The sequence below is a fragment of the Myotis yumanensis genome, unplaced genomic scaffold, assembly GCF_028538775.1.
Source record: "Myotis yumanensis isolate MYYU_CA2020_CCGP unplaced genomic scaffold, mMyoYum1.0.hap1 SCAF_21, whole genome shotgun sequence".
Classification (NCBI taxonomy): Eukaryota; Metazoa; Chordata; class Mammalia; order Chiroptera; family Vespertilionidae; genus Myotis; species Myotis yumanensis.
The window spans coordinates 7,116,470-7,142,061 of record NW_027223772.1 but is presented as its reverse complement, the minus strand read 5'-3'; the positions used below and the strand labels follow the sequence as shown (position 1 = coordinate 7,142,061).

The 25,592-nt window shown below is 41.3% G+C and overlaps 1 protein-coding gene across 1 annotated transcript; it reads left to right on the top strand.

Moving 5' to 3' along the window:
• Window positions 1–1,335: 1,335 nt before the first annotated feature.
• LOC138998913 (spermatogenesis-associated protein 31D1-like) lies at window positions 1,336–22,946 on the top strand. The gene is made up of 5 exons (XM_070400961.1): window positions 1,336–1,442; window positions 17,417–17,657; window positions 18,431–18,476; window positions 19,026–19,083; window positions 19,325–22,946. Exons 1-5 carry the CDS (start codon window positions 1,336–1,338, stop codon window positions 22,944–22,946), a joined length of 4,074 nt encoding a protein of 1,357 aa, XP_070257062.1.
• The last annotated feature ends 2,646 nt before the right edge of the window (window positions 22,947–25,592 follow it).

The window sequence follows — 25,592 nt, the reverse complement described above, 5'->3', positions numbered from 1 at the left end:
TTGTGTTGATATCTCTCTAAGAAGAGCTTTGTATTCAATGTTATAGCTATTCTCTCTGAACTTATCATAGAAATCACAAGAGAGCATTGCAATTCTATGGCAGATGATGTATGGTTTTAGTTTCATTAATGGGGAAATTTGGGACAAGCAAGGAGTAGAGTAACACTCTGTAGGAATTGCTGGAGGAACGGCAGTGAGCTGAAGATTGCTTTGCATCAGATCATATTTGAGTGGTTGAGATTTCACTGCCCTGAAGTACATTATATCACAGTCATTTATTTGTCAGGGTTGGATGATATTAGCAACCAGCTTCAGGATTTGCATGGGAATGAATCTTCTCAGAGCCTGAACATAAAAGACTAATGGAGTTCAAAATCAACACCGCATTTGAAAGCTTTAGCTCAGAATCAGTGAGGTGAGGAGGTTGAAGTTAATGTTCCATTCAGTTCTGCTCAGGTGAAGCTGAGAACAACTATTCCATGTGTGTATGTGTTTTCATCCGATCTGTTGATGTTGGGCTTCATCTCTCTATCTATTTTAGCTGATCCACGTTTGTGTGATGCTAAATCAAAGTTGTAGCACAGACATGAAAGGAAAATTATGGCTTTAGCCATTTTAGAAAAGGAAAACCACATTGATAGGGTCAGCATTGGTTATAAAACACTGGAATTGCACACAAGCTTGTGACGGTATGTACAGCTAACTCAGTCTCTCGGGGCCATCCAAGGGTCAGATGGCAAAAAAAAAGACTTTATATGAAATTTGATCACATCACTCAGTGAGATAATTCTACATCTGTATACTCATATTTTAATAATTCCATGTCTTATAAGAGGAGCAAAACTTACTAAAATTGTTTAAAGTTGATTTTAGGTTAAAATCAATACTTATTTTTAAAGATTATCTAAATAAGACTATCTATAGCAGGAAATAAAATCCTATTTAACGCTCACAATGTTTACTGATTGTTACACGGTTGCCTGCCAAAATTTCTTGATTCATACAGAGTCCAGGACCCCAATGGACAAGAATTTGAATCCCAGTCAGATATAACCTCACCTCCTTGACATATTGCTTTGTATAATTTTTCTGATGGAGTTCTGGAATATACCATCCAGAGCAGGGGTCCTCAAACTATGGCCCGCGGGCCACATGCAAATACAAATATTGTATTTGTTCCCGTTTTGTTTTTTTTACTTCAAAATAAGATATGTGCAGTGTTCATAGGAATTTGTTCATAGTTTTTATTTTAAATTATAGTCTGGCCCTCCAACGGTCTGAGGGACAGTGAACTGGCCCCCTGTTTAAAAAGTTTGAGGACCCCTGATCCAGAGGATGGTGAAGGAGAAAGCAAGCAGCATGGTGAAAAATGTGTCGGCGGGGTCTAGAGACCCAGCAGCAGCAGCTCTGAGAGCTGTGAATGAGCTGTGGTTGCTGGGACAGTATAGCATTGCATTCGAATACTTTCTCACACAGCTTACACCACTGGCACCTCTTTTTAAGGATCTGATTGTTCTGAGAAAGAGAGGACTATGAAATTTAAAAATAAAGTCTACTTCTAAGGACCTCAGTATCGTGGCTACAGTATCCCACTCCCCATCCTCCAACACTTAACACAAGTTTCAGTTGAGGAAACGGAGGTGCTTGCCTTCAGGAGAAAAAAAAGGACTGAATTACAAAGCAAGGCGAGTTCAAGTAAGATAAAACACAAAGCAGCAACAATAGGAAAACAGTGGCCAAACTCACTTAGCGGTTGAGTTGAGCATTGACAAGAACAAAGCACTGGAGATGTGGAGACAAGCCACAGGAAGAGAGCCTGACCAGGCACAGATGAGGATGAACAGTAGTGCCCTTACGATGAGCTGGTGTGAGGACAGACTGCCACCTCGCCTTGCAGACTCCTAGAAAATTAACTAAGTGGGCAGGAATAAAACCTGCCTCTTGGAAGTTTGACATTATTAAAGCATATAATGTATGTCCACACCATTAAAGTGAGCTTCCTTCAGACCAGCAGACCTGTGGGTCCTTGAATTACAAGCCATACTATAGCCAACACAGCCAGCTGATCTCTTGATAGTTCATTTCAATAAAAGAACCTCTCAGATGCCTTCCTTCATTTTGAAAGAACACAATCCGATAGGCTCAGAAACCTACCCATAATGGATCTTCCCACACACAGAATAATTTTAATGAAAAACCTGGAAAACATTTTTTTTCTTTTTTTAAAACCAGAGTCTCAATATTCCTCAATTTCAAATTCCTCTCTGGATGTACCTTCTATCTCTTTGCCTTATTGTTATCAGACCTTGAATGCCAGGTTCTTGAGTCTCAATGTCCTAGAAATGAGCACTGAACTCAGTACAAGATCAAGCAGATAGTTTATTGAAAAGAGCTTGTGCAAAGGGTGTCAACTAGGAAAGAGAAGTTGAGCTCCCCTAGCATGACTTATACAGAGGCCTTGGGGTGGTTGAAGGGTTTGGGAATGAGGATGAGGTCAACTGTCCCCTGACTGTTGATTGATCCTGTGGTAGCCACAGGTATTCCCCATGGTCATGGGTCACTAAAAGGGCCTATAAAATAACACTTGCACAAATATTCTAGTGACTATTTAATTGACAAAATAACTATTTTGCAGAATATAACGTTAAGAAAGAATTTTATCATTGTATGTTCTTTCCTCTAAGGATGCGGTTAGGTTAATTTCAACTACAGAATTTTATTGAAAACAAGAAGTTATAGTCAGGCCTCTAAGATGGAGTTCTTTTAGTTAAGATGGAGTTCAGTGTTAACCCTATGCTGTCTCATTAATACATATAATCCAGTTTCGTCCTGAGGAATTGCTTCTCTGCATGGATTCTCCAAAAGAAGTAGCTATATATTCATATATATAATGTCACTCAATTCTTCTCTCTCTTAAGACTCTCTAATTTCTTCCAAATACCCTAAAAGAAAAGGTCAAAATCCTTAATGTGGCCTAAAATGTAATGCATAATCTTACCCTTCTGTGGAACCCTTCAGCATTACTTCAGAGGTTTGCTCATTTGTTTACTTATTTGCTTATTCTTTTATTTACTTAACCCTTCATTTTAAAATGTAAAACAGTTCTATCGAAATGTCATATATAAATACTACACATATTTAATGTATACAACTTGATGTGTTTGGACATACACGAACAACTGCAGTACCGCTCACACAATCAATGTCATAGAGATACCGAACACCTCCCAGAGTCTGTGTCCCTCTTCCTGTGTGCATGTGTAATAAGAACACTTTGCCCTCCGGCTTGGCTCAGTGGATGGAGCATTATCCTGCGGACTGAAGGGTCTGGGGTTGGATTCCAGTCAGGGGCACATGCTGAGTAGCAGGCTCTATCCTTAAGCTCAATCACCAGTGGGGAGCGTGCGGGAGGCAGCCAATCAATGATCCTCTCTCATCATGGATGTTTCTCTCTCTCTCTCTCTCTCTTTCTCCCTTCCTCTCTTAAATCAATAAAGAAATATATATATTTTTAAAAGAACACTTACTCTGAGATCTTTTGTAGTGCACAATACTGTCCTGTTAACTAGAGGCACCGTGTTGTACAGCAGATCTCCAGAACTTACTCATTGTGTACAACAAACTTTACACCCATTGAACAACTCCCCACTTAGCCCCCCATGCAGCCTCTGGCCACTACCATTCTGCTTTCTGCTTCTATGGTTTTGATTATTTTATATACTCATACAGAGGACACCATGCTGAACATTCTTTCTTTGTATGCATGTAATACATTTTATTTATTCACTTCTTGTAGATGGATATTTGGGTGTTTTCTCATCTTGGCTATTGTACTTCAATGGACATAGACATGCAAATATCTCATTGAGATCCTAATTTCAATTATTTTGGATAAATACCCAGAAATGTGATTGCTGGGTTATATTGTAGTTTTAATTTTTATTTTTTTAAGAATACCCATGTTGTTTTCCACAGCAACTGTACCATTTTACATTTCCATCAGAAGCATAAAAGGGTCCCAATTCCTCCAAAGCCTCAACAACTTTTGTTATTCTTTGTTCTTTGTTTTTCTGATAATAGTCAACCTAACAGATGTGAGAGGATATCTTATTGGAGCTTTGATTTGCATTTCCCTGATGATTAGTGGTGCTTATCATCTTTTCATATACCAAATAACTTTGTTATAACAGAAAATTTTTTAAAAATTTATTTTTTTTACATTAAATACTGTCTCAATTACTATCTTGAATTTTGGAATGTCATCACTTAACTCATATAATTATGTATAGATCTATTAAATTATATATTATATATTGACTTCAACTTGATGAAAGTCCAATTAGAATTTTAAACTTAATCCATATTTCAGATTTTACATAATGACATTTTTTACTCTGTCGATTAAGTATTTTGTAACATTTTAGGAATATTATACAGCATAATAGGTGCAATATAAAGGAATACATGGACAATTAGAATTAGTGAACATCTTTGGTGCTCATGTAAAAATTATTTTGTTCAAAGCAAATTTCATAAAACATAAAACCTTGAATATAATAAATGTATCAGTGTTACAAAATAACTGTGTTTTTTGTTGTGTTTTTAGAAAGAGTTACTTATTTGGCTTTCAAATATATATTTATGTTGGAGTGGCTCAAATGGATGCATATTGTTTCACACAGCAGTTCTGCTACTGGCTCCACAAAGTATATCAGGCAACACAGATAGGATCTGATACTCCAATGACAGCTGCCTCACTGAAACTTTATAAGGATTATGCTTAATAACTTTAAGCATTAAGCGCAGCCCTGGCCCACTAAGTCCTTGATTGGATCATTATTATTCAGCCTCACAGATTTCTACCTTGCCAGGACAGCACACTGAGCACAATAATCACTTTAACATCTTACCATCCTGTGGCTGTTCAATAAACATGATCTTTTTTGTAAATCAATGACTAATCAATAAGAAGGAATCAATAGCATCAATTAAGGCATTTTATATATTATATCCTATTATATAGATTGTATTATGAAACTTTCCTGATACTCCATATTATTTGCAGATTTTGAAGAAAAAATGCTGAATAATTTCTATGTAAAACCAAACTATAGAAAATTGACTGCCCCGGCTTTCATAGGTTTCAAGACACTCAGTGGGTGGTCACATTGGATTTCTCTATGTGATAGAAAGATTGGCAGCATGTACGCTTGTTCTAGTCCATGTCCATGACCCTGTCCACTGGACTAGGCTGATTGATGACCTTGATTGTAAAATCATGGTCAGAACTGCTAAACATGAATCTTTCAGTTGCATATTCAATTTTTGCTTTTTCATGGACAATGTTTTTTGCTTTGTTTTCTCAACTCACTTTTCTTCTGTTATTTGTGGTGATAATGGTTCATGATGTTATACATATATTATATTTCAACTTTATCATGCAGATTTATATGTATGATTTAATTTGAAGCTCTGAATAGCTTCATGATAACCAGAACTTTGTGAATATAGAAACTGGGATTCAAGACATCGCTTGGAAATGGATCTTGAGATTCTGCTTGGAAGTTCTAGCCTATTATTTATTTTAACCAATTCTTGATTAAAGAACTGTGGGAACCAAGCCAGGTCCCCAGATAGTCAAGGCCAGTGGGAGCACAGAGGCCTAGTTATCAATACACCAGAATAGCCAAAGGCAGCTCTGGGCATGTGCCTAAACAGAATGTTCAAGGACTCAGGCCTGGGAATCCTAATCAGGCCAAGATACCATGAGCCGGTGCAAGGACACATTGTGCCCTTCTGTAGCAAGTATGATTGGTGTCACTGTTGGCACAAAGCCTACTTTGTCTCAATGGTATAAAAGTAGGTTACTGACTAGTCTAGTCGGCTGAGGTGGGAGTGAGGAGTCTGCTGGAGCATGGAGAGAGAGCAGCTAGGATGGAGTGTGAAGAAGTCTGCTGGAGAGAGCAGCTGGGCAGGAGAGACAGGAGAAGCTGCTGAGCCAGAGAGCACAGGTACCGCTATGTGAGGCGGTGAGTCTAGGAGGCTCAGATAATAGCTGTGGGTACAGAGACCGATGCTGTCTTATGGGAAACACAGACTCATTCTTATACACCCACAACCTCTCATGGCTTCTTTGTCTTAGACCCGGCATCCTAGGAGGTCCAGCCCCAGGCAGAGGGGCTCAGACCCAACACCTGTTCCTGGTGAGCAGAAGATAAAGGAGGAACTTGGGCTAAGTTCCCAACAGTTAGTAGAGTGGGCAGGGTTCAGGCAGGAGCCAGCCCTGGTGCAGTCGAACGGGAGAATTGAGAAGAATACATGGACTCACAGCCACGCAGAGACCCTCAGAGCCAGTCAGCCCAGCAGAGCTGTGCGTGCTCTTGCTCCTGGCTCTGACAAGAGCCTATTTCGATCTGGGAAGTTGGCCTCTTTGACAGAGAACGCATATTAATACTCACAGAATGAAGGGAGAAAGCACTCAGCCACCATGACCGGTGGGAAAGCACCCTCAGCCTCGGAGGCAATCATCAGGTGAGGTGGCTTTTCTTACTGTAACGGAAAAACCAGCTTGATAATTAAAGTTGTCTGTCCCCTGGTTTGCTCAAAATTAATTCCTGTTGCACAGAACTGTGGGAAATGCCAAATGTAATTCTATGTGTAACAAGCTGTGCATGAGTCGTCTTGCATGGTAGAGGATCTATAATTACAATTGCTCCTAATGTTGAGGCAGCTCTGAGAAGTCCTGTTTGTTCTTACAATGTGTCCCCAGAAGTTCATAACTGTGTCACAGCTTGAAAAAGCACTGGGCATTACGCTGCCCCATGGCAAAGGGAAGGATAGGGACATTACGCTGCAGCATTTCACGCAGCCGGCAATTCAAGATTCTAGGTTCTGACATCCATCTCTTGAAATAGTTCCTAGGGTAGGTATATGAGGCTTATTTTAGGAAATTCAAAGCCACTCGTTTACCCTGTGTCATTTATTCTCACCACGTGCCCACGAGGAATGAGAAGGTCAGATAGAAACAACCACAGTTTTGATATGTAGATCTGACAAGTGACGTGTTCAGAAACATAATGTTTCACTTCAAGCGGCCAGTTCCCAAGGCTTTGGAGGTGACCTGCCTTAATGAATTGATTTCTGTGTGGAGATGGCAATGACTAGTCCCAGTTTTCCCAGCCCTCGTGGATGCAGCAGTTTGGAAATTTGGTCATTTATCTTCCATGTGTTCACAACCATGGTCACCTGGGGCCCTTTTGGGATCGCAGCTCACATAAACTTCATAGATTCCTGAACTAAGCATTAGCATTGCCAGGTTTAAATCACTTTCTCTATTTGAGGTGGTTTCATAGGACACCTGAGGTGAGAATTCCAATTCTATCATGTTAGTGGGGAAGATTTATAAGGATCTGCTGTGTTTTTTATTTATTTATTTTTTTACAGAGTCTGTATGAGCAGCAGCATAACTGACATGAGCCAGAGTCCTCACTTAAATGACTTAAATGAATAATGACTGAAAAGTTACTTAAAATACTATTTTAAATAATAAAGAACTGCATGTGTGGGAAAAGCAGGCCTCGTCACCTTCATTACAAAGGCAATGAAGGGCCTGGTTTGGCTCAGTGGATAGAGCGTTGGACTGTGGACTGAAAGGCATCAGGTTCGTTCTAGTCAAGGACATGTACCTTGGTTGCAGGCACGTCCCCAGTAGGCGGTATGCAGGTGGCAGCTGATCGATGTTTCTAACTCTCTATCCCTCTCCCTTCCTCTCTGTTAAAAATCAATAAAATATATATATTTTTTAAAAAGGCAATGAAGGGACAGTCAATCCAGAGAGCCTAACCAAGAGAATAATCTTAGATACATGAGGCTTTACTGGATGGGAACTTATAAGGAATTAGAAGCTGGAAGTCAGAGGACACAGTGGTCATGAAAGTATAAGTCCTTAGAAATACTTTGAAATCTTGGGACAATGTGAAACATAATTGTCATCTGGCAAAAACTAGTATCATTTGAATTCTGCTTTTCTGAACTTAAGCTTTTCTAATTATATGTAAGACAGTTGTTATTTTCATTCTCAAGCTATATTTAGTTGGAAGTTCATAGTTTTGAGCCACTTGAAAAACAATGATTTGTGTTGCATAGCTCCATCCCCTAAAAATATCTTTTTATACTTTTTTTTTTCTTTTAGGTTTGTGGGGTTACTAGAGGCCTGGGGCACCAATCCGTGCATGAGTGGGGTTTGGTTGATAGGGGCCAATTGGGCCAGGCCAGCCAGGGGGAGGGAATGTAGGAGATTGGCTAGCCGGCCCCACCCCTTGGTCGAACTCCCAGTCGAGTGGGCAATTTGCATATTAGCCTTTTATTATATCGGATTTTTGCACATGCCTTTTCCTCACGTGTCTGCCTTTCCTACTTAAGGAAAATTGAGAATCATGTGTGTTATCTGTCATTGTAACTTTTATTCGTTTTACTGTTTTTTTTTAATATATTTTATTGATTTTTTACAGAGAGGAAGGGAGAGGGATAGAGAGTTAGAAACATCAATCAGCTGCCCCCTGCACACTCCCCACTGGGGATGTGCCCGCAACCAAGGTACATGCTCTTGACTGGAATCAAACCTGGGACCCTTGAGTCCGCAGGCCAATGCTCTATCTGCTGAGCCAAACCAGTCAGGGCTTGTTTTACTGTTTTTAGTCTCTCTAGCCTTTGCCCACAATGCCAACTAACTTTCTTTAAAATGTAAATCACATTTCCCTTTTTTTAAGCAACTGTGATGAATTTCTCCATAGCAAAATATTTTGACCTTTTCATTTTTACACTCAAGGGCATTTTGAATGAACCGTTTGATCCTTTGTTTCGTCTTTGCTATTTTACTGCTGAGAAAAGTTACACTATCATGTGCAAAGCAATGGGAAGGCTAGTAAAGAAGAGAGTGAGTGACACAACAGAAGCAATCTGGCCAATGGGGACATTCCTAGAGCAGCTGAAGGCAATATGTCACATTTCTCTCATTGGTTAGGTAGGGAAGAAACACACAGCACCCAACACACAATAAATAGTGCTGGTGCCTGTCTTTACCACAAAACAAAATGAACAATGAACAATGACTAATATTTAATATTATACAAATTATTTCTGCAATAGTTTTACCCTTGACCACTGCACAAACATAGCACACACACACACTACACACATGCAAACTTACAGTGGCAGAAGGTATAAAAGGTAAAATTTGAAACTGAAAAAAAGTGATGCATAAAATAAAAATTTTAAAATATTTACAGAAAATTTAAATTATTTGCATTTCATTTCATTTTTTTAATTTTTTGCAGTCACTATTCAACTTTATTATGAACTTTAAAAAACAATTTTGAAAATAACTCATTTCCATTCTGCATAACATGGAAAATTATTCTGACTTCGGTTTTAAAACTCAATCCAAAAAACTTTTCATATCTTGATTTCAAGTAAACACATTCAGAAAGGTTGAGAAAGAAAGACACAAGAGAACAGGTACCCTTTTCAATTTTCCTGATTAAATCATTGTAATTAATTTCCCAAGGGGAAATACAAGAGGTGAGCCCATATCTTCAACTAAGAACACTTTGTGTTGTCTTATATTTTTAACTAGAGGCATGGTGCACGAAAATTCTTGCACTTGAAGTGGGGGGTCCCCCCAGCCTGGCCTGCAGCCTTTCACAGTCCGGGAGCCCTGGGGGAGCGGGCCTAAGCAGCAGTCTGGCCTTCCTCTGTGGGAGGCAACCAGGCAGGCCAATCTGGGGATGGTGTCACCCCCATCCTCAGCTGCTGCCACTGCTGCCAGCCTCCCTCTGCAGGAGGCAACCAGGGGCTTATCAGGGGACAGCACTAGCAGGTGCGGCCATGCCCCCCATCACGCTGCCACTGATTGCTGCCACCTCCCCCTCCCCATTGCCATCCCCTTCCTCTGCCTGCTGGCTTGGCACTGCCTGATCCCCAGCCCACCCCCCACCAACTGGTCTAACCACCGATGGGTCAATTTGCATATTTCTGTTTTATTATATAGGATGTGTATGCAAAGAAACTTCTGTAGGTTCCTTTTTTAATTTAAATTATTTTTTGTTTGAAGTATTACATGTCTCCTTTTCCCCCATTGACCTCTCCCTGGCCACTCCCACCCTCGGGAACATGCTCTCACCCCCTATTGTCTATGTCCATTGGTTATGCTTATAGGCATGCATACAAGTCCTTTGGTTGATCTCCTACCTCCTCCTCCCACTGTCTTCCATCTAAAGTCTGATGGTCTGTTTGATGCTTCTATATATCCGGATCTATTTTTGTTGTTCATCAGTTTATGTTGTTCATTATATTCCACAAATGAGTGAGATCATGTGGTATTTATCTTTCTCCAACTGGCTTATTTAATTTAGCAACAGTATGATCATATTAGTGTGGTCTAGGGGTGATGGGAAGGAATTAGAAAAGAAGTTGCCTGAGGCTTTTTTTGGAAGAGTAATTTGAATTCTGTATTTTAAGCAATTCTTAACATATTATTTAAGCAATGATAAGGATGATTAGGTATTTAGACATTACATTTTGACCCTGACAGCATTTTAACAACCTATGTATGAGAGAGAAACATCAATATGAGAGAGAACATCAGTCTGTTGCCTCCCATGAGCAGTAGCACCCTGGCCAGGATAGAACATGAACCCTGGGTATGTGCCCTGACCCAGAATCCAACCAGTGACCTTCGAGTGCACTGGAGGATGCTAAACCAACTGAGCCACACTGGCCAGGGCTTCACAAATTATTTGCATTTTAACAACAGTTTTTAAGTAGAATAAATAACAATATAATAAATAAAAATGGTTTAGTACATATTTAACAGAGACTGAAGAGTGTTATATATTTTTAAGTATTAAACTTGGTCTTTAAAAATATGTTGTTCAGCCCTGGCCAGTGTGGCTCAGTTGGTTTAGCATCCTCCAGTGAACCCAAAGGTCACTGGTTAGATTCCCAGTCAGGACACTCACGTACCCAGGATTCATGTTCTAACCTGGTCAGGGCACTGCTGCTTATGGGAGGCAGCAGATTGATGTTTCTCTCTCACAGGGATGTTTCTCTCTCATATATATGTTGTTAAAATACTGTCAGGGTCGAAATGTAATGTCTACATACCTAGTCATCCTTCTCATTGCTTAAATAATAGCTTAAGAATTGCTTAAGCCATAACCGGTTTGGCTCCGTGGATAGACCATTGGCCTGTGGACTCAAGGGTCCCAGGTTTGATTCTGGACAAGGGCATGTACCTTGGTTGCAGGCACATACCCAGTGGGGAGTGTGCAGGAGGCAGCTGATCAATGTTTCTCTCTCATGGATGTTTCTAACTCTCAATACCTCTCCCTTCCTCTCTGTAAAAAAAATATATGAATAAAAAAAAAAAGAAATCAGTAAAATATATTAAAAAAAAAGAATTGCTTAAAATACAGAATTCAAATTACTTTACCAAAAAGCCTCAGGCAACTTCTCAAATTACATTTCCTAAGTCCTTCCCAATTCCCTACCATCACCCATATACTACACTAATATGATCATACTGAGGATCATATTTGCATTTTTACGATCTCACACCCCACAGTCCTGCACCATTTCCTCAGAACCCCTCCATCTACCCTCATTTCTCTGCCTGGCAGATATGCATCTGTGAAGACTCAGTTCGCCTTCTTGATTGTAAACAATTTATTTCCACCATTTGAGCAGATTATTGACATAAATAGATGCTTATTTCCCAATATAGAACACCCACCACTAATTGTGAATTCAACAAAGACCAAAATTAAGAACCAAATTTTATACATTTGTATATTCCCCTCAATATTTTGGAAATATTTTGTGCAAATTCCAAAAATGTTGCTAAATAACCAAAAATAAGCCCATAGGGTTTTAAGAGCTTCACAACTAATTACCAGTACCCTTTGGCAATTTTTTAACCTCTTGTTGCCCTGGGATTTATTTTTATTTGTTTTATTGTTCTCATCTTTAAAATAATGATAATCATACTGATCTCATGGAATTGATATGTACAGGAATGGGTACAAAGGACTTAGAGTTGTGCTTGGTGTAAACTAAACATTCCATATATTTTAGATATTACTATTTTTTAAATTTATTTTATGTCTTTAACATGTATATCAGTCTTTGTTGGAAGTGGGGATACACAAAAAAGTTTGAGCTATCTGCCAGGGCTGGGATTTTCCCGGGCTAGTGGATAAAAACAGACCTTCCAGAATTGTTCTGCTATCATTTTACATCCTGTTACATTGTAGGATGTAATATAGATTTTAAAATTGATGCAAATTACAATGGTAACTTTCATGTGATGAACTGTAGCACTGCAGATTCAATCAAAAGGAATCATGGTTGGCTTGGCTCTTTTCAATGAACTAGTTTGAAAATTAATTATGTTTAATAGTTTTTCAAAGAAAGTAACAAAGTGTTCAGGAAACTTAAAAAGCATCCTTTTTCTGGCTGTTTTCCTCAAAGTCCTTTTATCCCCCAGTCATTGTATTGACCTATTAACATGATAATTGAATCACATGATGAGTACAGAATCCTGGGTAATTCTTTGCTAACAAATAAATAAAAAAAATTCAGAGATATGGATGAGGTTTGATTTCTGCCATGTAGGGGCTCTAGCATTTAACAGTTTGTTTCTTAATGTAAAACTGGGAGCAGACATTCACAGTGATTACTCAATGTACCAAGACAAGACATAGCTCCCTTCTAGATTCTTACCCTTTAAAACCATAAATCTCAGCTTTTGGCAAGGAAATCCACCATGGTAAGTTTTGTGGTTGCTTGTTCACACCTGGTACTGGTTGTTCTGGGGGAAATATAGTGATTCTGTACAATATAGTGATTTGACACCTTTATAACTTACGCTGTTGTCACCCCATTAACTAGAAATGGAATCGCCTGTTACTGTGCAAACTTATCACGATAGTATTGACCAAATTGCCCTTCACCTTTTTTACCCATGCCCTGTTTCCTTCCCTTCTGGCAATCATCTCTTTTGTCTCTGTTTCTATAAGTCCGCTTTTGTTTTGTTTACTTAATAATTTTTCTGATTTTCTTCAGCTTCTAGATGTAAGTGAAACATACAGCCCTAACTGGTTTGGCTCAGTGGCTAGAGCATCTGCCTGCGGACTCAAGGGTCCCAGATTCGATTCTGGTCAAGGGCATGTACCTTGGTTGAGGGCACATCCCCAGTGGGGGTTGTGCAGGAGGCAGCTGATCGATGTTTCTCTCTCATCGATGTTTCTAACTCTCTATTCCTCTCCCATCCTCTCTGTAAAAAAATCAATAAAATATATTTAAAAAAATAAACATACAGTATTTGTATTTCTTGGCCCATCCATGTTGTAACAAAAAGTAAGATTTCTCTTTTTTAAAATTGCTGTGTAATTTTATGTAATATTCCATTGTATCTTCTGTATCCATTCATCTATCAGTGGGTATCTGGTTTGCTTACATATCTTGGCTATTGTAAATAATGCTGTGATGAATAAAGAAAGGGTGCACATATCTTTTTTGAAATAATGTTTTAATTTTTTTAGATACACATCCAGAAATAAAATTAATAGATTGTATCGTAGATCTGTTTTTAATTTTTTGAGGAATATCCAAATATGGATTGAAGTATTTATATTGGCATACTATTCAGAGCAATCTACAGATACAACACAATTTCTATCAAAGTATCAATCACAGTCTTCTCAGAACCATGAAAAATAATCAAAAAATTTTCATGTGACCACAAAAGACCATAAATAGCTGAAGCAATCTTAAAAAGAACAAAATTAGGGGTATCACACACTATGATTTCAAACTATACTACAAAACTATAATAATCAAAACTATAATAATGGTACAGACACAAAAACAGACATATAATGGAACAGAATAGAGAACCCAGAAATAAACATTCACTATATGGTCAACCAATCCTATATAATAAAAGCGTAATATGCTAAGTGTCTGGTCGGTCGACTGCTCGACCAGTTGCTATAATGTGCACTGACTACCAGGGGGCAGACACTCCGACCAGTTGTTTAGATTGCTGCTGGGATCCTGCAGATTGGGACTGGGTGAGACAGGCCGGACACGCCCTTAAGCCCTCCTGCGGTCCATTTCTGGCCTCTAAAATATTTCTTCTAATTAATTTCCTTTCAATGAGCACGAATCCATGCACCGGGCCTCTAGTAAAGAAATAACAGTTTCTTCAACAAGTGGTGCTTAGAAAATGGACAGATACATTCAGAAAAGCAAACTGGACAACTCTTTTATATCACATACAATAATAAACTCAATATGAATTAAATATTGCCCTTGCTGGTGTGGTTCAGTTGATTGGAGGATACTTTCATACACTGAAAGGTTGCAGGTTTGATCTCTTGTCTGGGTGCCTACCAAAGGCAACCCATTGATGTTTTTCTCTCACATCGATGTTTTTCTCTCTTTCTCTCTCCCTCTCTTTTCCTCTCTCTCTAAAATCAATGAAAATGTATTAAATACTTAAATGCAAGGCAATCATTTTGAGAGAGAGAGAACCATATGTGTGACCACCAGCTTGAATTATGTAACTACGTAATAGGTGGACACGGCCTTCAGAATTGCCCATAGTTCATGAGCAGTTACTATGAACAACAACAAAAAATCCAAAATGTTGACAGAGCAGGAGGAAGCTGTCGGGGAGGGAGATGTGGACAGTCCCTGTAAGAACCAAAATGTGAGTAGTCTGTGTGGGGCAGGAACAGTGGAGACTGTTTCTATGATTCCTGACAGAGCCCAAGGCAGATGAACAAACGTGGGTAGCCATAACTGTGTGGAGAAGCAAGAAGATAAAATCCTTACCCCCAAATCCTCCAGATTTAAAGTTAGTCTTGATAAGGAAGTAGTAGAGAGTTTTCAAGTATATAAATTATGATTGATATATACTACATAGGAAAAGTAATCATGTTCTCTCGTGTGTATGTGTTTCCATGAAATGGCATAAGCCTATAGAATGAAGAGCACAGTGCCCAACAGTTTCAATAATTCAATAAATTTTAACAGTTATTACTGATATTTCTGTCATAAATCCTGTTTCTCTAGAATGGATCATTATTAAAGAGCCAAGGGCAAAGTCTTTTAATATGAAATCTGAATATTACAGATGTCTGTACTCTTTATATGTTCATATATCTTATATTTATCTCTAAATTTCTATCTTCTATTCTTTCCTGACTGGTATCTCCCTCCCTATGTTCTCCATAGAATAAAATTATCAGTATAAATGCAACCTAATTTTTGCAAGAAAAATAGCATCTAGGTTAATCTGTAGAAAACTTTTAGAGATATAGTAAAAAGTAATTCTAATTTAGTCTTGATGCTTTGTCTTAAGTTGATATCTATATACATGGTGGCAATCAACTTACTTTTTTAGTAGTCCTTTCCATTAATATTTACAGTGTAAACTAAGATTGTTGTTAGAGTATTAAATTTGACAGTAAAATAGCAGTCAAGTTTTCAGATTAATTAAAGTTGGCTCAAGAAGTATTAACCAAAAATTTTCATTTCATGGAAAAATTGCTAAACATGCAATGAAACTAAAACAGTCATATTTTTGTGCAAAAACATTAAAATTTAAAGATATCTAGATTAAATCAAAAAAAAGGGGGAATAGTGGAAAAATACCATGTAAGGAAAAATATCCTGTAACTAAATTACATCTAGAAAAATTTTTTCATTTGTAATGCTAACAGCAAGACACCCAGGAAAACACACACAGTGTCAAAATAAGCCAAAGGAAAATCATTTGGGCAAATATAAAAAGGACCCCAAGTAAAATTCCCTTTATTAACCTTCGGTCGAGAATATGTTTGTATATTTTCAGAAAACAACTTCAAGACCATGTGGATTCCTGCAACAGAGAGGAATTATCAGGAATGCTCCAGCGATGAAGACAAGAGGAAAAACAATCCAGAGATGGAGGACGCTGACGACACTTTGCCATACTAGCAGTCAGCAGCTGTGCGTCGCTGCAGGTTGCCCAGGATCAAACCAGAGAGGGTCGGACCTGCATTGCCACCATTTGTCCACCATCCAGAACTGAAATATCATTGCTGACATGTACACATAAGGAACTGTCGGACATTGAAACTTGGACTCAAAACTGTTGGACGTTGAAATTGGGACTTAAAACATTTTTTGTCCTTGAAATGTTATGTTCAAGTTTTAAAATGTTTTGGGTTTTGCATTGGCATTGTTTTGTTATTGTTTTAATAGCCAGAGTTTTGTTCTTGATGCTTAAGTTTTACTGTCATTATGGTAGCTTAAAAACTCTCATTATAGTAGCTTAAAAAATAAAAGAGGGGTGAGATGTGGGGAGCTGATACAGGGTTAAGCCTCGGACTGACCTGTTGGTAAAGTCACAAACAATTCCCAGCTTAGAGGGCACAGTCCTCTTAGCATAATTAGGCTTGACCTTATGAGGCTCTCTAGATCTTATCTGGGAAGCTAATGGGCTGAGGGAAGTGCAGGAAGTGTAACTATGGTCAAAACAAGTGAAACTCACAAGAACTGTGTAACTCTAGAAACCACTACCTTGTTTACCTCTCACTATAAAATAAAGGCTCAGCTTGCCTTGGGATCTCTCTCTGTGGCCTCAGCCAGGCACAGGTAGATCCACGGAGACTAAGGAAAGCTAGAGAGTTCTGAACGCTGTCTCTGTGTAAAACATTCTTGGCCGACTCCGTCCACACCTTTGGGAACCCCTGCACCCGCTGGGGCTGGACCCCAGCACTCCATGTCTGCTTGAAATGTCCTGCGGAGAGCTTTATTACAGAACTTAGGGTTTGGATAGATGTAACATATGTGAGATGTATTCCTGAGAGGGATAATATTTTAAACTTTATTATTCACTTATAACTTACTGAAAAAACTAAAATTTGCTATTTACCATCCACAAGTACGTCTAAAAGAACTTTAGGTTCTGTACCTGGCTTTGTGTAAGTTGGATTTGAGAACATATGTGGCCCTCAGTGTAAATGTCTGGGCACAAGCAAAATTTCCAGGGAGTATTTCAGACTTGCAAGGTAGTGGACCTGGTGAGACCAAAGTCAAGCTTTCCAAACATTAACGGGGGACCCAGCTAATATCTGGGTTACAGATGAAACAAGCAAAGCATTAATTAAGGTAAATATATGATATGTTAAAAGGCAAATTGGAAAACAGGCTAGGAGAGTAGGGCAGAAGGACCTAGAGGCCCAGAAGAGATGGAGGGAATCTGCTGGGCTGGTTGGGGGGCAGGGCTGTGGACAGGCCCTCTTGAAGGTGGACCCACCCCCACTCTCAGAAACCCTCTGTGACTCCACAGTGCTCTGTGATGCAGGCCTGGCTATAAAGCCAAGAGTCGGAGCTCTCAGAGCTCAGTTGCTTCAAGCAGCGTTGTTGTTCGGAAAATGGAACTCAGTCTATTTCTGAATAGCCTTCTAGAATTTTATCTGAGCTTCGGCTCAGAATTTTTATATAATAACCTCAACCCAATTTCCATCTTGGTGTTGTGGTTTTTCCTCCTCTTCATTTTCTTCGTGGGAATTCCATACTTCCGGGAAAATGAACAGACACATAAGGTAAGGAACCCTGAGTGAGAGTTCAGTGGAACCCCAACAGAGTTCTTCATTGTTGTTGCCGTTTCGATTCCCACATTTCTAAATGAGTGTGGATGAGTCAGAGAGACACTGAAGATGGGGCATCTGAGGAGAGAACAGAACAGCGCTTTTCTAGGGGAAGAGGCCAGGCAGGGCTAGGGGTTCAGGGAGGACTCAGGCTTCCATCTGAATCTCACAGACCATCGGGGTGTGGTGACAGGTTTCTGGCTCCAAACACAGGGATTCCCTAGTCCTGGATCCAGTTCTTTAGAGACATGGGCGTCTCTGTAGGACATCAGAGTTAACCAGCACTTCATCCTGAGTCATGCTGCCCTGGCAGGCATCACTTAACTAGCCTTTGTGTTGGGCTGCTAAGCAGGGAGTGCTGAGCCTCTGAGAGCCTCTGAGTGAGCAGAGGCTGCAGCCTGAGCACCATCAGGTTACTGGGTCCTATCTGAGGGGACAGAGATGGACTGTAGGCCTCAGATTATATGCCGACCTTGAGCAGAGGACCTCTGAGTATACCAAGTGTGGACCCCAGAAACAAAGTCCTTGAGTTTTTCAACAAGGAAAAATAAAATAAAAAACATTTTAAAGCTTTAAAAAATGGTTAAAGGAACACAAAGTTCTATTAGTTAAAATGTATTTGGCTGGCTCAGAGAGACATTATTCTTAGATACTAAATGTCTGAGTTTCCTAGGGGGAGGAGGAGAGAAATAAGGCCTAATCACCCCTTCATTCCTTTTTGTTCTCAGCATCGGGTCAGAGCCAAGAGGAGAAGGAAAGGTGGGACACGGAGAGGTAAGGTTCTGCCTATTCCACCTGAGCTCCCAAAGGGTGACCCTTCTCTTTCCTTCCCATGAGGTACCAGGTCCACGGTCTCTGTCAGTTGGTAGATACAGCCCCTCTCATGAAACAGAGCCCTCAAAGGAGAGGCTCATAGAAAGACTGAACCTGAGATACTGCTCAGATTCCCTGCTCTGCTGTCCATGGGTAAGAAGCAGTGAGGGACCTGGGCCATGGGTGTTGCCCAGTAGATGTCGAGAGTCAGAAGTTATGTCTCCTGACTTTGAGAAAGTACTTTGGCTTCAGGATGATCAGATTCCTCTTTGCTGTAACCATTGACACCTCTGCTTCACAGCGTGCTTTTGAGCATCAAATGCGATTATTTTATAAAGGAAGCAACATACATATGGGGACCTTATTCTTATTATCATTGACCATTTGACTCATCTACTAATTCTTGGGTCTTTCAGAGTCTAATATCCCAATGGTCTCCCAGAAAGGGCCTCGTGTGTATTGCCTATGTGTCTACCTTCATTACATGTAATTCACTCTTCTGGCTCCCAGGTTCAAGATATCATCAAAGCAAGGACGACGACAGGGAGCAGATTTCTTTCCTGAAAAGGTGACTAGTCTTTCCCCATTTTTCCTGATCTCCCTTTAGCATGTTCTCTGCATTTCCAGGGATTCAGTGGAGCCTTCCCTGGTCATGGGAGGGGTTGCCATAGGAATGGGAATGTGAGTGAATGCCTTGAGATGAGTGCATTGTGAAGTCATGGGTGTGGAGCAATGTGAAAGGGCAGCAGGCTTCAGGTGCCCCACCCTCACCAGGCCAGTAGGTCCTCTTTTCCTTGTTCTGGTCCTAGCAGCATCTTCTTACTTCCTATCACCTGCAGCACCCTGGGACAGAATTATAACATCACCCGCTGTCGTCGACTTTTATGTCCAGACCCCTCCTGTGAGGTGTGTAATAATGCAGCTGCTGAAATTAATCAGATGCTGTTCTCAGAGGCATTGGAAAAGTCTACTTCTTCTGTGTCTTCTGTGGCTTCCTCAGCTTCTGAGACAGCTCCGGTGACTGAGCCATCATTTAATCAGTCCTCTGTCTTCTCAGCAGTCCCTCTCGGAGAACTCTTACCAACTCCTCTGCCTGAGCCTTCCCCACAACCTCCCTCTGTTCTCTCCTCTAACCCAATGACAACCTTGGGTAATTTTCTGTCACCTTTACCACTGGGTCAAACTCCAGAGCCAATGCACCATTCCTCACCTCAACCCAAAGACTTATTCTCTTCGACCTTGACACACTATGATTTGCACCAAGGGTTTCTTCCCCTCCATTCTACAAAAACCTCTTTTTGGGCAGACCCGGAAGCCAAACTTATCGATCCTAGACATCTTTTATTTCTCAGCCCTGATGAGCATGACTCAACACAGGAGGACATATATCCGAAGACCTGGAAAGGCAACTTAAAGGAAAAACTTACTCAGCTATTCTGGGGCCTTCCATCTCTGCATAGTGAGTCCTTGTCCTCTGCCGTCAATGCCTCAGGCGACTATTCAATCTTTTTCAACAGCATCTCAAATTCCTTCACAGACCAAGAATCCCCAGGACTTTCTTATTTCCAACCTCCATTCTTGGCAGAGGTCCAACCTCAACCCTTGTCTCAAACCTTGCCTTGTCTCAAACCTGAGTACTTCCATCTCACTCAGATCCAAACCCAGGCCCACCTTCAAACCCCACTCCCAATCCTACCATCCAGTCCCATTACCCAGAAGAAGGCCTGTGAAATGAGTGTCCACATACCCAATTATGCATCAGAATGTCACACCTCGTCTGAAACGGAACACCTGGAATGCAATGTGTTGCTGAAAGAACAGGAAAGTTGGTGGGGTTTAACCTCTGTGGTTCAAAGTTCTAAGGCCCCTGTTACCAATTCCATCGATCCTGTAGAGTTTCCTCTCAGCAGTGAATTTCGAGATCAATTTGAGCATCACCTTAGAAAGAGGCTCATCCAACACCACCAGGGCCAGCCCTGCATGCTCCATGGGCCTCTGTCACTAATGAGGCCTCTGAGCAATTGCTCAGGCATACTTGAGTCAAAGAGCAGTTCTGGCCTCTCATGGATCTCTGTGGATAAGGACCAGAGCAGTGAAAATCCAAATGTTGGATTGAGACAACCAGGAAGCTTCTATGAGAGGAGCTTAGAAATGTTTCAGCTAGAGGAGAATAAAGGGAAGGATGAGGGACCCGGCCAAGAGAATGATCCAAAAGCTCATCTGCTGAGTGATTCAAAGACCTCTTCACATAAGGATGTGGGAAGTGGCTCTGAGGTGATGAGTCTGTCAAGAGAAAACTCAATGTTTTCTGAGCATAGTGTAAGTCAGAGACAACTGGAAAATGTCCAGAAAGTACATTTTTTGAGAAAAAAGTTTGAGAAAATCGGTGAGGGTCAGCTTCCTGGGACTGTGCACAGTTCACAACACTCTATCAAGCAGAATCCTGTAAAATCCCACACCAAATTAGAGAAAAGAAGTTTGCCATCATCAGTTGGTGGGGACTACTGCCTGAGCACATCCCAGGAGCTTCCCTCGCTTGAGTGTGGTGCACAGCAGATGCGGAAACCCCACATTACCAAGTGTCAGATGGGGATGTTGTCAGCCGTTCCCACCAAAGTCCTTCAATCCAAAGAGCACTTCAAACCCAAAGATACTGCATCTCATTCTTCTATCAATCCCAACTCTTCCTCCTCAACCAAACTGATTTCTGAGGCAAACACCAAATCTGGGGCCTTCATGCCCCTGAGAGGAAGTTCTGAATCCCTTCACCTGGACAAAGTGGAAACAGGAAATTCAGCTGACGACCTGAATTTTCCTCTCCCTGCCATCTCACTCATGGACAAGAAAGGACATTCGCCTGCTGAGATCCAACGCACACTCTCAGAGGAAATTCAGAAATTTTTTAAAATCAAACTGCCTGTCACAAATACCATTAATGAGGGGAAAAGTCAGATACATCCTCTGATAGCCAACATTCAACCCCCAAAGCTGCCTGCCAGGCAAGAAGGGACCCCACAGGAGACAAAGAATAACAGTGTGAATTCTGACAGAGTAGAAATACAACAGGGTGCAAATAGGGAGAAATCAGAACCTGCTTCCAGGCCCAGCATGTGTAGGGAGATAGTCAGGGCTGAGGGGCTCAAAGCTCTTCAACCCCAAACTAGTGGCGTCTTGACAACCAGAAAGCCAGGAATCTCCCAAAGGATCGACAAAGAAACTATTGTGACCACTGAAAACCCATCAGTTCAAGATCCTAACTTATCAGAACTTAAAATGCAAATAATGACTGCTTTAAAGTTGAAGTTAGAGACAAAGTATAGTGAGTCCGAAAGCCAGCCCACGGACGTGTCCTATGACTCAGACAGCTTGACTTGCAGAGGCTCCCTGACTCCTGATCAGGGTGTCTCCAGTGGGGATGAGGAGGTTCCCCAGTTGCTGCATGTCCAATTGGAGGACAGCGGAGTCAGTATGGAGAAGCAGCAGGAACCTTGGCTTCCAAGGCAGGCATTAAGGTCCTGCCAGGATCAGAATTCCCCACCAGCTGTAAACAATGATATCGTGTCCCCTCCCCCAGAGCCTACAGGCCCCAAATCAGTAGAGCTTGGTGCAGGAGATGCACAATTGACAATTTCCCAACCTGAAGAGAAGATATTTCTTTCTCAGGAAGCAATTTTAGAGGACATACTTAGGAATAGATCTTCCCAGGCGCTATCACAGAAGGGACAGGCCACCTCACTTGTGGGCAAGGAAGATACCCATTTCCTAGGTAAAATTAAGAACTTTTTTCAACGGTATCAGCCTGGAATAAAACAGAAAATGCAAGAAGCCCTCCAGGAAAAGGGCATCATCCCCCTATCATCTACACAAAGCAGAGGCCCAGTTAAAAGCAGAGCTGCTTTTACTGGGCCAGCGCATGACATGTCTGACATGGGGAAGTCCCCAGAAGAGAAACTGGGGCGCCGGCCTGCAGTCGTTACCACCTGCCCCCAAGAGCCCCTTCCCTCCACAGCGCAGTCGGGGAAACCTGTGCAGAAGGGAGCAGTGCAGGCCCAGGCAGAGCCAGTGCAGAGGCGTCCTTTCCTCCGCAGGGCTCCCCCCTATGATGTGACAAATGCCGTGTCCGGCCGCCACACAGCTATCTTGGCTGGCCAGGGCTCTAGCAATACTAGACATACCACAAACGAACACAGACCCCCCCAGAACGTTGTGTTATCAAAGGGCCAGCAAATATGTCAGAAGCACCCTCAATCTGTGCCCCTCAGGGGGACTCTGCCCCATCCAAGCCCCAACTGCAGGCCTCAAATTGCCAAAGGGCCTCCTGCTGTTCTTACCACTGCTGGAGGCACTGCGTTCAGAGAGCAGCCTCCACGATTTAGACACACAATGCTTCTCCAGAATTTCCAGGGGGAAACATTTCCCACCCCCAAGTAATTCCCTCCTTGTGGGGAATACTGATTTGCCTAATAAATGTGTCTGTAATAATAGTGATGTCTTCTCCGTGTCCTGAGTTGGGGGCAAGGGTTTAGGATTTCTCGGGGCTTGTGCTTAAGGGAAGAAAGGAATAAGTTCAACTCCTACTGATTGCTTCCTTGGCTTCCAAAAGTGACCATTTCCAGCTAGGTTTGGCTCAGTGGATAGAGCATCAGCTTGTGGACTGAAGGGTCCCAGGTTTGATTCCAGTCAAGGTCACATGCCCAGTGGGAGGGCATGCAGGAGGCAGCCAATCAATGAGTCTCTCTCATCACAGATGTTTCTATCTTTCTCCCTCTCCTTTCCTCTCTGGAATATATATATATATTTATATATATATATATTTTTAAAGTGACCATTCTCTGGAGCTCTTGTTGAGAAATACATACCATGTGCCCTCCCCCAAAGTCCACTTCCTCCCTGATGAGGTTTGAGGAGATGGGCTCTGTCTCCTACCTCATAGCTTAGCCTTAAGGAACATGGATAGCAGCCCACACCTTCCCCTTCAGGGAATGTTGTATGACCTTGAAGGCAGCAGGGAAGACAGTGGCTTAATCATTATTTAGAATCAGTAATCAGAGGAACCCACAGGTGGGTGAACCCTGAATAGGAGTGTGTGGGGGGATATTGCTGCCGTGAATGTTGGGCTGGTTGAGGTAGGAGCTAGGAACAGCACAGACACTGCTCAAAAATCAATCTTGTGGGTCAAGTTAACATGTTGTAAAAGCATACTTTAACCCTGACACTGAAGTACGCCTACTGGAAAGTCACCTTAGGGAAGTGGTTCCCATCTCTGGGCATTTCTTCAGGCTGAGGGATTAATGATTTTTATTTTATTTTATTTTTTATTTTTACTTTTTGCTGAGCAAAAGCACCACTCAGCTATCAGTAGTAGCAATGTTAACCAGGCAGCCTCTTACCTCCCAGGTAAAACAAAGCTGAAAGTAAGTACAAGATGCCTTAAAGTGAAAGAGAAAGTAAGAACAAATAAAGAGGGGAAAGAATAACCTTGTTGGTGGAACAAAGGTTTATGCCTCATCAGCCCCACCTTGGATGCTGTCTTGCTTCCAGCTTCCTCTAAGTGGCCTACACTCTACCTGCTGGGGCTGGTCAGAGCACTGCACAGCACACTGATGCCTCGCATCAGAAAGGCATAGTGGTAGTGGAGCTATAATAAATCTCCCCAGAACACCTTCAGCTCATGAACCAGAGGTGCGTTCTAGACTATGCACCAGGTTTACAGATATCTGAGGACTCACCATGGACTTCCATGGAATGTATTTTTGGGGGTGAGGTGGGGGGAGGTAAATCTGCACATACACACCCTTATTACAGTGGTCTGGAGGGAAGGCAGATCCACTCGTACAGACTGAAACACAAAAATGGAATGAGCGTCCTCATGAGCACTTCAGGTTGCCTTTCCAGTCAGCCTTGTGAATCCTGAGCGTAAAGAGAAAAAGCAAAAACCAAAACCAAAGAGCCCCCTCTCACTACCTCTGGTGTGAGAAATGTCTCCGGATTTCCGGACAAATCTGTGCTGTCACAGCATTGCTGCTGGGACGCTGCAGGAGGTGAAGGGACTTAGCTGTGTGGCCAGTAGAAGGCACCCACCTGTGAGCCCTGCGCCCCAGGCCAAGGGCAATGATTCCGAGAGACTCCTCCCTAGCAGGCAGCACTCTTGGCTGCACCGCAATGGCAAACACCTTCTCAGAGCAGCAAACATTTCTTCTTTGTCCTGTTTGTAGTTTTAACTGTTATATTGCTTCTCATAGAAATGAATGAAAATGAGTGTCCCAGTGTATCACTGAGCATCACAAATGAACAACTAGGGGAGAGCACTGGGGATTAGCAAGTTTATTTTGTCCATTTGCATTTGGATATTATTTTTAATTCACAAAGCTATTCACCATTAGAACAACTTTAAGTAATCCATTACATTGTTCTGGGCACTGCCATCACTGAAATATATTTTTAAAGTAATTTTATTAGTCAGAGCCAAATTAGCATTTTTGGTAAATTGTCTCATATTTTATATTTTCTTTAAAAAAATAAAAATCATCACTAAACTCTTTTTTAATACATAAATGCCAACTTTGCTTGCACTGAAGTAGACCAATAAGGATTGTTTTTAAAATTAGGTAAACACGGAACACACACATTTTTTTATGAATTCATTCAACAAATATGGCTCGAGTGCCTGCTGTGTGCCAAGCACTGCTGTAAGGAGCTGGGAATTCAGTAGTAAACAAGCCAGAGTCCCTTCCCTTGTGGAGATTATAATCCAGTGGGACAGTCAGACTAAACAAGGAAATAGCTGCATAATATAACTTCAGGTAGCAAAACGCTCTGAAGGAAAATAATACAGGAAAGAGGAACAGAGAATGCTGGGAGAGAGTGTATTTTAGACTTATCAGTTTTCTATTGCTGATAGCAAATCACCACAACCTGAGTGGCTTAAGGCAACACACATGTATCATATCCCATTATTCAAGGTCAGGAATCAAGGCCTATGGTTCTCTGCTTAAATCTCTGCTTAAGACAAGGTTGTAGTCAAAGGGTCAGCCAGGGCTGGGTCAAATCCAAGGCTTGGGGTTCTCTTCCAAACTC

Excerpts from the sequence above, each read along its gene's own strand:
- LOC138998913 (XM_070400961.1), top strand. The coding sequence starts at position 1,336 with ATGGTGAAGGAGAAAGCAAGCAGCATGGTGAAAAATGTGTCGGCGGGG. Across the intron at positions 1,443-17,416 it reads GAGCTGTGGTTGCTGGGACA|GCCTGGCTATAAAGCCAAGA; the intron begins GTATAGCATTGC and ends TCTGTGATGCAG. Across the intron at positions 18,477-19,025 it reads GAAAGGTGGGACACGGAGAG|GTTCAAGATATCATCAAAGC; the intron begins GTAAGGTTCTGC and ends TCTGGCTCCCAG.